The sequence below is a fragment of the Dendrobates tinctorius genome, unplaced genomic scaffold, assembly GCF_039654945.1.
Source record: "Dendrobates tinctorius isolate UK_male_01 unplaced genomic scaffold, ASM3965494v1 ptg000028l, whole genome shotgun sequence".
Classification (NCBI taxonomy): domain Eukaryota; kingdom Metazoa; phylum Chordata; class Amphibia; order Anura; family Dendrobatidae; genus Dendrobates; species Dendrobates tinctorius.
Genome location: NW_027361696.1, coordinates 56,138,076 through 56,153,229, shown reverse-complemented (window position 1 = coordinate 56,153,229; position 15,154 = coordinate 56,138,076). Strand labels below are relative to the sequence as shown.

The 15,154-nt window shown below is 46.4% G+C and overlaps 1 protein-coding gene across 1 annotated transcript in view; it reads left to right on the top strand.

Annotated features, from left to right (window-relative positions):
• LOC141085420 (cell adhesion molecule CEACAM1-like) overlaps window positions 1-15,154 on the top strand; it is a 43,277-nt gene that overhangs the window by 14,870 nt on the left and 13,253 nt on the right. The window contains exons 2-3 of the mRNA XM_073570773.1: window positions 9,612-9,896; window positions 13,915-14,163. Of these exons, the coding sequence (XP_073426874.1) occupies window positions 9,612-9,896; window positions 13,915-14,163 (534 nt within the window). The remainder of the gene's footprint in view (window positions 1-9,611; window positions 9,897-13,914; window positions 14,164-15,154) is intronic.

Below are 15,154 nucleotides of genomic sequence, written 5' to 3'. Positions count from 1 at the left end.
GCAATGTGATGGGATTTTGTCTAGGGCGCAACGTCTGGAATTTAGAATGTGTAATAAGCTGTGTTTTTTCTGTGGAGACGCCTCTCATACTATTTCTGTCTGCCCTAAACGAGAAAAACGTTTTGTGCACACATTTGCTGTGGGCAGTGTACAACCTAAGTTCCTTTTGGCAATTACTCTGATCTGCTCCTTGACTACATTTTCTGCTAAGGCTTTTGCTGATTCAGGAGCAGCTTTGAATCTGATGGATTTAGACTTTGCTAAACGTTGTGGTTTTGCCATGATACCCCTGTGGACTCCTATCCCTTTGAGGGGTATTGATGCTACTCCTTTAGCAGAGAATAAACCCCAGTTTTGGATCCAGGTGATAATGCGGGTCGCCCCGGACAACCAAGAAAATTGTAAATTTTTGGTGTTGCACAATTTGCATGATACTATTGTTCTGGGTTTTCCCTGATTGCAAACTTATAATCCTGTTTTGGATTGGAAATCTGTGTCTGTGGTGAGTTGGGGTTGTCAGTGTGTTCTTAGTAACACTCCTGTTTTATCCACCTCTCCCCAGTCTCATGATATTCCTGATAATTTGGCTGATTTTTCTGATGTATTTAGTGAGAGTAAGCCTGCGTGTTTGCCTCCTCATAGGAGTTATGACTGTGCAATTGAGTTAATGCCCGGGTGTATATTTCCCAAAGGTTGGCTTTTCAACTTATCGGTACCTGAACATGATGCTATGCGATCTTATATCAAGGAGTCGTTGAAGAAGGGTCATATTTGTCCATCCTCTTCACCTTTAGGTGCTGGGTTTTTTTTGTGGCCAAGAAAGATGGTTCATTAAGGCCTTGTATTGACTATCATTCCCTTAACAAAATCACTGTTAAATATCAGTACCCGTTACCCTTGATTTCTGATTTATTTTCCAGAGTTAAAAGTGCCTGCTGGTTTACCAAGCTTGACCTCAGGGGGGCGTATAATCTTATTCGCTTCAAGCACGGGGATGAATGGAAGATGGCGTTTAATACTCCGGAGGGACATTTTGAGTACCTGGTGATGTCTTTTGGGCTCACTAATGCCCCTTCTGTCTTCCAATCTTTTATGAACGATATTTTCCGGGACTTTGTGGATAAGTTTTTGATCATTTATCTGGATGATATTTTGATCTTTTCCAGTGATTGGGATTCTCATGTGGAACATGTCCGGACTGTGTTCCGGATTTTGAGGGAAAATTCCCTGTATGTTAAGGGATCGACGTGCCTCTTTGGTGTATAGAGGATTTCATTTTTGGGATTTATTTTGTGCCCCTCGGCTATTGAAATGGACCCGGCCAAGGTACAGGCCATTTATGATTGGGTTGCTTAAGCATTCACTTCTGCTCCGATTCTACGGCAACCTGATGTCTCACTCCCATTTCAGGTGGAGGTAGATGCTTCTGAGATTGGTGCAGGAGCCGTTTTGTCCCAAAAAGATCCGGTGACTTCTAAAATGAATCCCTGTGCCTTCTTTTCTCGAAAATACTCCCCATCTGAACGTAACTATGACGTGGGGAATCGGGAATTGTTAGCCATAAAATGGGCATTTGAAGAGTGGAGACATTGGTTGGAGGGAGCTAGACATCAAGTTGGGGTCCTCATCGATCACATGAATTTGATTTATCTTGAATCAGCCAAGCGCTTGAATCCTAGACAGGCTAGATGGGCCTTGTTTTTCACGCATTTTATTTTTGTGGTCTCCTTTCTTCCGGGCACTAAGAATGTCAAGGCAGACATCCTTTCTAGGATTTTCTCTGTGGATTCTCTTATTGTGACCGAGCCTACTACCATTCTAAATGAGGGGGTAGTTCTTTCCGCCATCTCACCCGATTTGAGACGTGCCCTGGAGGAATTTCAGGAGGACAAACCTGAACGTTGCCCTATGGGAAAATTGCATGTTCCTGATCAGTGGAGGATGAGAGTAATGTCTGAAATTCAATGCTCCGCGTTGGCTGGTCATCCAGGTATTTTTGGTACCAGAGATTTGGTGAGTCGGTCTTTTTGGTGGCCTGCCTTATCTCGTGATGTCAGGAATTTTGTGCAGTCCTGTGGGACTTGTTGTCGGTCTAAACCCTGTTCTCGTTCTAGTGGGTTGTTGATGCCCCTGCCAGTGCCCAAGAGGCCATGGACCCATATCTCAATGGATTTTATTTCTGATCTTCCTGTCTCTCGGAGAATGACTGTTATCTGGGTGATTTGTGATAGATTTTCCAAGATGATCCATCTTGTACCACTTCCAAAGTTTCCATCTTCTTCAGAGTTGGCGCCCTTGTTTTTACAACAGGTGGTTCAGTTGCATGGGATTCCTGAGAACATTGAGTCGGACAGAGGAGTCTAGTTTGTTTCCAGATTTTGGAGAGCTTTTTGTTCCAAACTGGGAATTCAGTTATCTTTCTCCTCTGCATTTCACCCTCAGGCCAATGGGCAGACTGAGAGAAAAAATCAGACTTTGGAGTCCTATTTGAGATGTTTTATATCTGCTGATCAGGATGACTGGGTCTCATTTTTGCCCTTGGCCGAATTCGTGCTAAACAATAGAGCTAGTTCTGCCACTTTGATGTCGCCCTTTTTCTGTAACTTTGGGTTTCATCCTCGATTTTCTTCAGGGCAAGTGGAATCTTCGACTTGCCCAAGTGTGGACACTGTGGTAGAGAGAATGCAGCAGATTTGGGACCAAGTGGTGGATAAGTTGTCCTTCTCTCAGGAAAAGGCCCAATGGTTTTCCAACTGGCATAGGACCATTGGTCCCCGGTTTAAAGTGGGTGATATGGTTTGGTTGTCATCAAAGAATATTCCTATGAAGGTCCAAAGTTCAAGCCAAGATTCATTGGACCTTATAAGATTTTGGAGACTCTTAATCCTGTTTCTTTTCGATTGTCTCTTCCAGTTACGTTTAAGATCCATAACGTGGTTCATAAATCTCTGTTGAAGAGGTTTGTGGAGCCAGTAGTTCCTATGGTGGCTAGACGGAGACTCCAGTACTTGGTCAAATGGAAGGGTTATGGCCAGGTTGATAATTCTTGTGTCTCTGTTTCTGACATTCATGCCAATAGATTGGTTTGTGCTTTTCACCGGGCCCATCCTGATCGGCCTGGTGGCGTGGATGAGGGTTCGGTGACCCCTCCTCAAGGGGGGGTACTGTTGTGAATTTGCTTTCTGGCCTACCTCTGGTTACTAGTGAAGGTAGTGGAGCTGGCTATATTGACAGAGGGGTCGCGAGTTCTCTTTCCGGGCTCCCTCTGGTGATTACAGGAGGTAATGGAGCTGATCTAATTAACAGAGGCCTGCCACCTGATAATGAGGAGGATGACTGGAGATCTGGAGTTTCGGACTGGATTTAAGACAGCTGACTCCCTCTATTCCTGCTGGTGATTTTTCCTGCCTATTGAGGTCTTAGTTTCCAGCTCAGTCCCTGCATGCTCTGCTAAGTGTTCTTTTGCTATTGTTCACATTTGATCTGGTTTTCTCTATTTCAGTTTTGTGTGTTCAGCCAGCTCCCGCTGGGGCTGTGCTGAATTTCCATCCTTATGTTACTGCTTGTGCCAGTTTGTTTTTGTCCCTTATTAGATTGGCCTCTTTTTGCTCTGCTTTCAGAATATACCAGAGTGCTGATATAGTGGGCGAAGTCTAGTGACTTCAGTATTTTTCTATCAGACGTGTTGGGTATTTTTTGCAGGGTTTTTTGCATGATTGCGGACAGTGTCTTTCCATTCCTGTCCTGTCTAGTTAGTGTGGGCCCCATCGTTTGCTCAGTCTATTTTCCTTTCTGCGTTTGTGTTTTTATCTTGTCTCACCGACAATATATGTTTGGGGGCTATCTATTCCTTTGGGGTCTGCTCTGGGGCAGTTTAGATTTCCCCTTTCTTGCTTTAGGCTTATTTAGTTCTCCGGCTGTGTTGAGGCGTCTAGGATCATCGTAGGTACGCTCCACAGCTACTGCTAGTTGTGTGGATAGGATCAGGGGTCTGCAATCTGCTTAGATACCAACCTCTCTGGTTTTCTGTGGCTTAGCTTGGTCTTGCTTTCCTCCTCGGTGACCCAATCATAACACCCATGCATGGTTCATTTTAATGAAGGTTGGATCATCAACATTGTGGGTCGACAGACGGGTCCTTTTTTCTGTCAGGATTGATCCAGCACATTGAATACTCTTTCAGATAGCACACTAGCAGCAGGGCAAGCGAGCTCCTGTAAGGTATATTGTGGCAATTCAGGCCATGTGTCCAGTTTTGAGGACCAATAATCAAAGGGGAATGACCTGTGAGGGAGAACCTCGATATGGGAGGAAAAGTAGTTTGTAACCATACCTGACAACTGCTGTCTCCTGTCACTTGCAATCGATTCTGTATTAGCTGTCGTGTGTGCGGGACTTGGGAAATCAGACCACAACATGGTCAGGAAAAACCCCTGTCTCCAACGCCAGTTCGGCTGTCTGCACCACGAACACCTCCTCCATTTTGCCCACTACGGCTCGTAGGAGAATCAGCTCCAGTGCTGTGTGCTGGGAATGCCTCAAACAACCTGTTTACCAGAGTTGCTTGTTTGTTAGCCAATATTAGCTCTAGGTTCTTCTGTGGCATGATGTGTAATTTGCCTTTACACCGTGGATCGAGGATGCTGGCCAACCAGTAGTCGTCATCGCTTATCATTTTGGCAATGCGGGGGTCCATTTTTAGGATCCGCAAGGCATAGTCACACATGTGGGCCAATGTTCCAGGTGTCAATGCTGCACTGCCAGTGGTGGGTGGAGGAGCACTTTCTGGCAAATCCACATTCCTCCAGTCACGCATAAACCCTGTACCTGACCTTGGCACGCCCACATGTTCTCTTGCCCCCTGAGAAGCATCCTCCTCCCCAAAATAATCATCCTCTCATCCTCCTCCTCTTCCTCTTCTTCCTCCACCTCGTCCACACCAGTTCCCTGACCAGACAATGGATGACTGTCATCAAGGCTTCCCTCCTCCTCCTCCTCCTCCTCCTGTTGCTCCTCAGCTGCAGACGCCTGCTCCTTAATGTGCGTCAAAGTTTGCATGAGCAGCCGCATAAGTGGTATGCTCATGTTTATGATGGCGTCGTCTGCGCTTACCAGCCATGTGCATTCCTCAAAAGACTGAAGGACTTTACAGAGGTCTTTCAGCTTTGACCACTGCACACCCGACAATTCCATGTCTGCCCTCAAAGTGCCTGCCCGTGAATCCTCCCACAAATGCATTACAGCCTGCCTCTGTTTTCACAGCCTCTCAACCATGTGCATGGTGGAGTTCCATCTTGTAGCAATGTCTATGATTAGGCGGTGCTTGGGGAGGTTGAGTGATCGCTGCAGCTTCTGCATACGACTGGAGTGGACGTTTGAGCGATGGATGTGGGAGCACAGTCTTCGCACCTTATGAAGCAGGTCTGTTAACTCCGGATAATTATTGAGGAAGCACTGCACCACCAGGTTCAAGGTGTGAGACAGGCAAGGTATGTGTGTGAGCTTTGAAAGGGCTATGGCTGCCACAAAATTCCGCCCATTATCACTGACTACCTTGCCTGGCTCAAGATGTAGACTGCCCAGCCATGACTCAGTTTGTCGATGGAAGTAGTCGGCCAGTACCTCCATGGTGTGTCTACTGTCACCCAAAGACATCATTTTTAAAACAGACTGCTGCCACTTAGCACTAGCTGTTCGATAGTGGGACACCTCGTGTGCAACACTGACAGATGTGGATGCAGTGCTCGTGCGACTTCGCTCTGTCGACGAGCTTTCGCTTCAGGAGGAGGAGGAGGAGGAGGCGGGTAGAACACCTACAGCCAACTGTTTCCTATAGGCAACACTATTCCAGTGCCACTGTCCCCTGTGTAGCCTGCATTCACCACATTAACCCAGTGCACAGTGATGGACACGTAACGGCCTTGGCCATCCCTACTGGTCTATGCATCTGTTGTGAGGTGCACCTTTCCACTCACTGACTGTTTTAGTGCATGGGCAATGCGGTCTTTCACATGCCGGTGGAGGGCAGGGGTGGCTTTCCAAGAAAAGAAGTGCCGACTGGGTAGGTTATAGCATGGGACAGCGTAGGCCATGAGCTCTCGGAAAGCTTCGCTTTCTACCAAACAGAAGGGTATCATCTCTAATGAGATCAGTTTGGCAATGTAGGCGTTCAAAACCAGTGTACGCGGATGAGAGAATGAGTACTTTCTTGTCCTACTCAGAGTGTCTGGTAGGGTGAGCTGGACTTGAGAGCTGCATATGGGGGAACTAGCATTGGACATGACGGACTGAGAAGGGGTTGGTGATGGTGAGGGTGTTGATGGCCTAGCTTCAATGTTTCCGCGCAAAAATATTGTGATTGCCTGACTGCTTTGGCCTAGCGCCGACCCCTCAGCATTTCTTGATGGTGTTCTGCTTAGCAGTGGCCTTACAGTGGGGGAAGCGATGGAGCGTTGCTGGCTAACTTTAGTTGGAGCAGGTGCACATGTGCTACCTGAGGTTTTGTAGTCCGTCCACGCTTGCAAGTGCATGTTGGTTAAATGTCTAAGCATGCAACTGGTATTCAAATTTCTTACATTTTTCCCTCTGCTAAAGGTCCTTCGGCACTTCTTACAGATAACCTTTGCGTCATCATTAGGATTTTGTTCAAAAAAGTGCCACACTGCACTCTTTCTACTATGGTACAAATTTTCAGGGCTTGCACGTTGTGCTAATTTGACCATCTGGCCAAGCTGTCCTGCAACTCTTTTAGTTTTCTTGCCAAGTTTTTTGACAGCTACGGGCCTGCCGGATAACCGCTGCTGCGATGACGATGCCTGCTGCGGATACTTCTCCTGTTCTGACCTATTGTCACCAGCACCCTCTTCCCCCAATGGATGCCAATCTGGGTAAACAACTGGGTCATCCATGACCTTGTCTTCAATGTCATCTGCACCTTTCTCTGTACTTTCCTCTGTGTCACCGTGTAAGGTGGTATAGTATGCGGGAAGGGGCACCTGAGTTTCATCAGGGTCTGATTCGGGCTCAGTAGACTGCGAGGACAATGTAGTGATGTGGGTGAATGTATCAGCAGATTCATCTAGCAGTGGCTGTGCATCAGTGCACTCCATGTCAGATTCATCTTGGACTGGGGAATTCAGGATTTGACTGGATAACCCAGGAATGGTATGTGAAAAAAGCTCCATGGAGTAATCTGAAGTGTGTGCTGCAGCATCCTTCACTTTTGGTATGGGTGAACACAACGAAAGGTGTTGTTCATGACCAGAGGCCTGCACTGACGACTCTGTGCTTGCAATTTTTGTAACTTCAGAAGAGGAGGCAATAGAGCAGGAGGCTGCTTTGGCAATGTAAGCCAAAACCTGTTCCTGGTGCTCCGGCTTTAAAAGCGGTTTACTCCCAGAAAAGGGAACCTTAAAGGCCTTCTTGTGCCAGACGATGACGCAGGCTCAACACCTCCTGCCTTAGCTGCTATTGTGCTTTTGACAGAACCAGCCAATGCACCACCACCATCAGTACCAGCTGCGCCCCCCAGCCAATGTACACGGCCTCTTCCACCAGACTTCCTCATGTTTGGCAAAATGTACCAAAAATACCAGCAGAGAAATGGTACTGTACGAGTAGCGTACAGCTGTGTAAGGTGTATGTAAGAAGTGAAATCTCCGTATATATTTTGTGAGTCACAGACGCTCACCCAGTATGTATTTCACCGTAATCCAACAAGCAGATATACGGTACTATATCAGAGGTGTACAGCTGTATACGTTGTTGGTGAAACTGTCAATCTCCGTATATGTATTTACGGAATGTCACACACGAACACTGACACTGTGTAGATGTGACCGTAGATGTGACTGGTGTATAGAGAAATGGAAATGTCTGTATATGTATTTATGGAGTGTCACACACACACGCTGCTTCTGTGTAGATGTGACCGTAATAAGAACACCAGATATCAGATACTGTTTGAGAATCGGACAGCTCAATATGGTGTATGGAGAAATGGAAATATCCGTATATGTATTTATGGAAAGTCACACATACGCTGACTCTGTAAAGATGTGACTGTAATGTGAACAGCAGATATACAATACTGTTTGAGAATCGGACAGCTCAATATGGTGTATGGAGAAATGGAAATGTCCGTATATGTATTTACGGAGTGTCACACACACACGCTGACTCTGTATAGATGTGACCGTAATGCGAACAGCAGATATACAATACTGTTTGAGAATCGAACAGCTCTATACGGTGTATGTATGGAAAATTTTAAATCTCCGTCTATTTTTATACGGAGTGACACATGCTGTCTCTGTATAGTTTTGACCATAATCAAACAGCAGATATATGAAAGTGTTTGAAAAGCGGAAAGCTCTATACAGTGTAGGTCTGGAAAAATGGAAAATCTCCTCGGTTTGTTTTTCCAGAGTCACACACAGATAGCTTGTGTTTGTCCGTGATACCAGCCGGTACACGGTAGTGTGTGAGGAGCGTACACCGCTATACGGTGTTTGTATGGAAAATTTTAAATCTCCATCTATTTTTATACGGAGTGACACACGCTGTCTCTGTATAGTTTTGACTGTGATCAAACAGCAGATATATGAAACTGTTTGAAAAGCAGACAGCTCTATACAGTGTAGGTCTGGAAAAATGGAAAATCTCCTCGGTTTGTTTTTCCAGAGTCACACACAGATAGCTTGTATTTGTCCGTGACACCAGCCAGTACACGGTAGTGTGTGTGGAGCATACACTGCTATACGGTGTGTGAAAAAATGAACGCTCGGTAACTAACCAGAACAAAATAATAAAAGTGCTTTGAAAAAAGCAGTTTGAACAGCAGTGTGCACACAGCAATGCAGCTATCAGGTAGCCTTAAAAGGCAGCCTAATCACCACCAGCGCTGCTGCACACAACAAAAATCCTCCCCTATCACTGCACACTAACTGTACAGTGAAAAGTGCTATCAGCAGAAGCTATTTTTTTTTCTTCTTCCCTGCCTAACGCTCTCCCTATTCAGAATCAGCAGCAGCACCTCTCCCTATTCTAAGATCGGCAGAAGTAAGATGGTGGTCGACATTCACGGCCTTTTATAGCCACTGTGACACCACACAAAGCCAGCCAATCACGTCAATGCCCTTCTCTAAGATGTCGGTGGCCTCTGCCCATGTCATCACATTGCCCACAGTGTGCGTCCTCCATCATTGGCTGAGAAAAGGTGCTGGAAGCACTATTTGAAACACGACTTTAGTGCTCGGGTCGGCGACCTCATGACCGACCTCACGCTATGGTCGGGTTTTGATCGGCGAAACCCGACTTTAGCTAACGTCGGCGACTTTTGAATTTGACCGACTCGTTTCGCTCAACTCTAGTCACGTGCTGACAGTAAAAATTTTGTCCTGTGTCGAACCCAAACTGCTTGGATCCAGGACCATCACAGATGTGTAGACGACCACTTCATGACCCCCTATCTGTATAAGGTGACTATAGCGGTAAACCGGCCGCTTTTGAATAATTGATACCAGGAAATGGGGAGAAATGTGCAATATGACTGTGATGCCGACTTTGCGCTAATTTTATGACTCTTTTCTGTTTTTGGTTCCTATATCAAGCCTTGGTCACTGCAGTAAATCTGACCAGTAACTCCTCAGCATTGCTCTGGGATGGAGAAGATTCTGTTTCTCTTCAATGCACAACTCTTATAAATGACACTTTCATTTGGGAACTGAATGGAGAAGCGCTGCCCCATGATCGTCGATATACCATCACGGCAGAGAGTTCGGGTCTAAACTCTAATCTCATCATCAGCCCTGTCTCCAGAAATGACACTGGATCATTTACCTGTACAACATCCAACACCAATGAAACCAGCAATGCTCTCAACCTCAACTTAGCCTGTAAGTTCTGTTGTGTGTAATGTGGACCCATAACACCCAGTGCAGATACTAAATGCATCGCATATGTTCATAATCACTATGCCATGTGTCCACTGGGGTCATCTGTTGTCACCAATATTTCATTACCATGTAGAATGCTCCTCCCTCCTTCTGTACACATGACAGCATGCACACTACATTTCTGCACTCTGACTTCTGCACATCACACAGAGCATACTCACTACACTCCTGCTCAGAGACTTCTCCAAATGACACAGCATGCTCACTACACTTCTGCACTGTGAGGTCTCCACATGACACAGAGCATGCTCGCTAGACTGCAGCACAGTGATTTCTGCCCATGACATAGAGCATGCTCACTACACTCCAGCACAGCACAATGACTTCTCCATATGACACAGGGCATACTAAATTTCCTCCTTCACTGTGACTTCTGCACATGACACAGAGCATGCTCACTACAAAACAGCACAGTAACTTCTTCACATAACTCAGGGCATGCTCACTATGTTCCTGCACTGTGACTTCAGCACATGACACAGGGCATGCTCACTACACCCAGCACAGTCACTTCTGCAGATGACACAGAGCATGCTCATTATGCTCCTGCACTGTGAATTCTCCACATGACATAGAGCATGCTCACTACACTCCAGCATAGTGATGTCTCCACATGACACAGAGCATGCTCACTACACTCCAGCACAGTCACTTCTGCACATGACACAGGGCATGCTCACTACACTCCAGCACAGTCACTTCTGCAGATGACACAGAGCATGCTCACTACACTCCAGCACAGTCACTTCTGCAGATGACACAGAGCATGCTCACTAGGCTCCTGCACTGTGAATTCTCCACATGACATAGAGCAGGCTCACTACACTCCAGCATAGTGGTCTCCACATGACACAGGGCATGCTCATTACACTCCAGCACAGTCACTTCTGCATATTACACAGAGCATGCTCACTACACTCCAGCACAGTGATGTCTCCACATGACATGGAGCATGCTCACTACACTCCAGCACAGTCACTTCTGCATATTACACAGAGCATGCTCACTACACTCCAGCACAGTGATGTCTCCACATGACATGGAGCATGCTCACTACACTCCAGCACAGTGATGTCTCCACATGACACAGAGCATGCTCACTACACTCCAGCACAGTGATGTCTCCACATGACATGGAGCATGCTCACTACACTCCAGCACAGTGATGTCTCCACATGACATAGAGCAGGCTCATTACACTCCAGCACAGTCACTTCTGCAGATGACACAGAGCATGCTCACTAGGCTCCTGCACTGTGAATTCTCCACATGACATAGAGCAGGCTCACTACACTCCAGCATAGTGGTCTCCACATGATACAGGGCATGCTCATTACACTCCAGCACAGTCACTTCTACATATTACACAGAGCATGCTCACTACACTCCAGCACAGTGATGTCTCCACATGACATGGAGCATGCTCACTACACTCCAGCACAGTCACTTCTGCATATTACACAGAGCATGCTCACTACACTCCAGCACAGTCACTTCTGCATATTACACAGAGCATGCTCACTACACTCCAGCACAGTGATGTCTCCACATGACATGGAGCATGCTCACTACACTCCAGCACAGTGATGTCTCCACATGACATAGATCAGGCTCATTACACTCCAGCACAGTGATGTCTCCACATGACATGGAGCATGCTCACTACACTCCAGCACAGTCACTGCTGCACATGACACAGAGCATGCTCATTACACTCCAGCACAGTGATGTCTCCACATGACATGGAGCATGCTCACTACACTCCAGCACAGTCACTGCTGCACATGACACAGAGCATGCTCATTACACTCCAGCACAGTGATGTCTCCACATGACATGGAGCATGCTCACTACACTCCAGCACAGTCACTTCTGCATATTACACAGAGCATGCTCATTACACTCCAGCACAGTGATGTCTCCACATGACATGGAGCATGCTCACTACACTCCAGCACAGTCACTGCTGCACATGACACAGAGCATGCTCACTACACTCCAGCACAGTGATGTCTCCACATGACATAGAGCAGGCTCACTACACTCCAGCACAGTGATGTCTCCACATGACATAGAGCAGGCTCATAACACTCCAGCACAGTCACTTCTGCAGATGACACAGAGCATGCTCACTAGGCTCCTGCACTGTGAATTCTCCACATGACATAGAGCAGGCTCACTACACTCCAGCATAGTGGTCTCCACATGACACAGGGCATGCTCATTACACTCCAGCACAGTCACTTCTACATATTACACAGAGCATGCTCACTACACTCCAGCACAGTGATGTCTCCACATGACATGGAGCATGCTCACTACACTCCAGCACAGTCACTTCTGCATATTACACAGAGCATGCTCACTACACTCCAGCACAGTGATGTCTCCACATGACATGGAGCATGCTCACTACACTCCAGCACAGTGATGTCTCCACATGACATAGATCAGGCTATTACACTCCAGCACAGTGATGTCTCCACATGACATGGAGCATGCTCACTACACTCCAGCACAGTCACTGCTGCACATGATACAGAGCATGCTCATTACACTCCAGCACAGTGATGTCTCCACATGACATGGAGCATGCTCACTACACTCCAGCACAGTCACTTCTGCATATTACACAGAGCATGCTCATTACACTCCAGCACAGTGATGTCTCCACATGACATGGAGCATGCTCACTACACTCCAGCACAGTCACTGCTGCACATGACACAGAGCATGCTCACTACACTCCAGCACAGTGATGTCTCCACATGACATAGAGCAGGCTCACTACACTCCAGCACAGTGATGTCTCCACATGACATAGAGCAGGCTCATTACACTCCAGCACAGTCACTTCTGCAGATGACACAGAGCATGCTCACTAGGCTCCTGCACTGTGAATTCTCCACATGACATAGAGCAGGCTCACTACACTCCAGCATAGTGGTCTCCACATGACATAGAGCAGGCTCATTACACTCCAGCACAGTCACTTCTACATATTACACAGAGCATGCTCACTACACTCCAGCACAGTGATGTCTCCACATGACATGGAGCATGCTCACTACACTCCAGCACAGTCACTTCTGCATATTACACAGAGCATGCTCACTACACTCCAGCACAGTGATGTCTCCACATGACATGGAGCATGCTCACTACACTCCAGCACAGTGATGTCTCCACATGACATAGATCAGGCTCATTACACTCCAGCACAGTGATGTCTCCACATGACATGGAGCATGCTCACTACACTCCAGCACAGTCACTGCTGCACATGACACAGAGCATGCTCATTACACTCCAGCACAGTGATGTCTCCACATGACATGGAGCATGCTCACTACACTCCAGCACAGTGATGTCTCCACATGACATGGAGCATGCTCACTACACTCCAGCACAGTCACTGCTGCACATGACACAGAGCATGCTCATTACACTCCAGCACAGTGATGTCTCCACATGACATGGAGCATGCTCACTACACTCCAGCACAGTGATGTCTCCACATTACACAGAGCATGCTCACTGCACTCCAGCACAGTCACTGCTGCACATGACACAGAGCATGCTCACTATGCTCCTGCACAGTGACTTCTCCACATGACATAGAGCATGTGCATTACACTCCAGCACAGTCACTTCTGCACATGTCACAAAGCATGCTCACAACACTCCACCACAGTGATGACTCCACATGACATAGAGCATGTGCATTACACTCCAGCGCAGTCACTTCTGCACATGTCACAGAGCATGCTCACAACACTCCACCACAGTGATGACTCCACATGACATAGAGCATGTGCATTACACTCCAGCACAGTGACTTCTGCACATGACTCAGAGCATGCTCACTATGCTTTTACAGAAATTAATTGTTACAAAATTTCAAAACAATAGAACTTCATATTGCAATTTACTATTGAAAGATATTGTCATCTTGCAGGGTCTCCGGATACTTTAGATATTGTCTGCAATATCCAGTCTAATAAAAGTGATTCATCTATCCAGTTATCTTGCTCCTGGGTGGGTGGCGAGCCTGCAGCTGACGTGACCATGTTCTTTAATAATGCCAATAAAACAGAAACCAACAGAGTGACGATGGATGTGCACCCAATGGGAGATGGCAACCCAATTACTCTACAATGTGAAGGTGTCCACTTGAGAGCACACTCCAGCTGTAATGTTACTGTCGGTAAGTTTCCTATATATAGGGGAGAAACTTGCCGATAGCTCTCTCTAAGGGCAGAGTCAGACATCGGTATAACTCGTGCAAGAATCGCATCACACTGAACAGACTGGCCGGCACCTCTCCTGACCTGAGCAAGACTGCATGATGGATTACTATACAGCTGTCAAGCTCAGGTCAGGAGAGCTGACAGCCAGGATGTGTATGTTCACATAGAGTTTCCTGAGGCATTCAAAAACCACAAGTTTTCAAGCAGAAATCACTGGAAGAACGCACTTTTTTAGAGAGATTTTGTAAGAGTTTTTCATTTCCTGAAGCAGTTTTGAAAATCTTTGGGAGAGTTTTTTCTTGACATGACTTTTTTGCAGCCTTTTGGTTGGACAGTTCCTAGTTTGGAGAGGTTTCCTTCAGGATCCACTTTAGAGAAGGAACATGCACTTTTTTTACCACCATGCATTTTTAAAAATTCTTCAGGAAAAAAGCTCCAAAAACGCATTCAAAAATTGGATTTCTCATAGAAATGAATTGAAAAAACTTCTTGAAATGTTTTTTTTTAAAAAGCTGCTTAAAAATTATGTGTGACCAAGGTTTAATGCCCACTCCAAGTTTCCTGAAGTCTATAATTCAGTTCTTTGTGAAGGGTAGCACTCTACTAATGGGAGATGCTTTACTTTTCTGAAGGTTTGTGTAATCCTTGAGCTATTTCATATTTCCATTTCATATGTCTGATACCAAAGGATAGTGCTTAGTCTATAGCAACATTAAAGGAGCTGCAGTGGTGGCAACAGTAATGGAGCTGCGGTGGCTGCAACATTAGAAGCACTACAGTGACTGCAACATTAAAGACACTGCAGTGGCTGCAACATTAAAAGCTCTGCAGTGGTTGCAATAGTAAAGGCACTGCAGTGACTTCAACATTAAAGGAGCTGCAGTGGCTGCAACATTAAAGGAGCTGCAGTGGTGGCTGCAACATTAAAAGCACTACAGTGACTGCAAC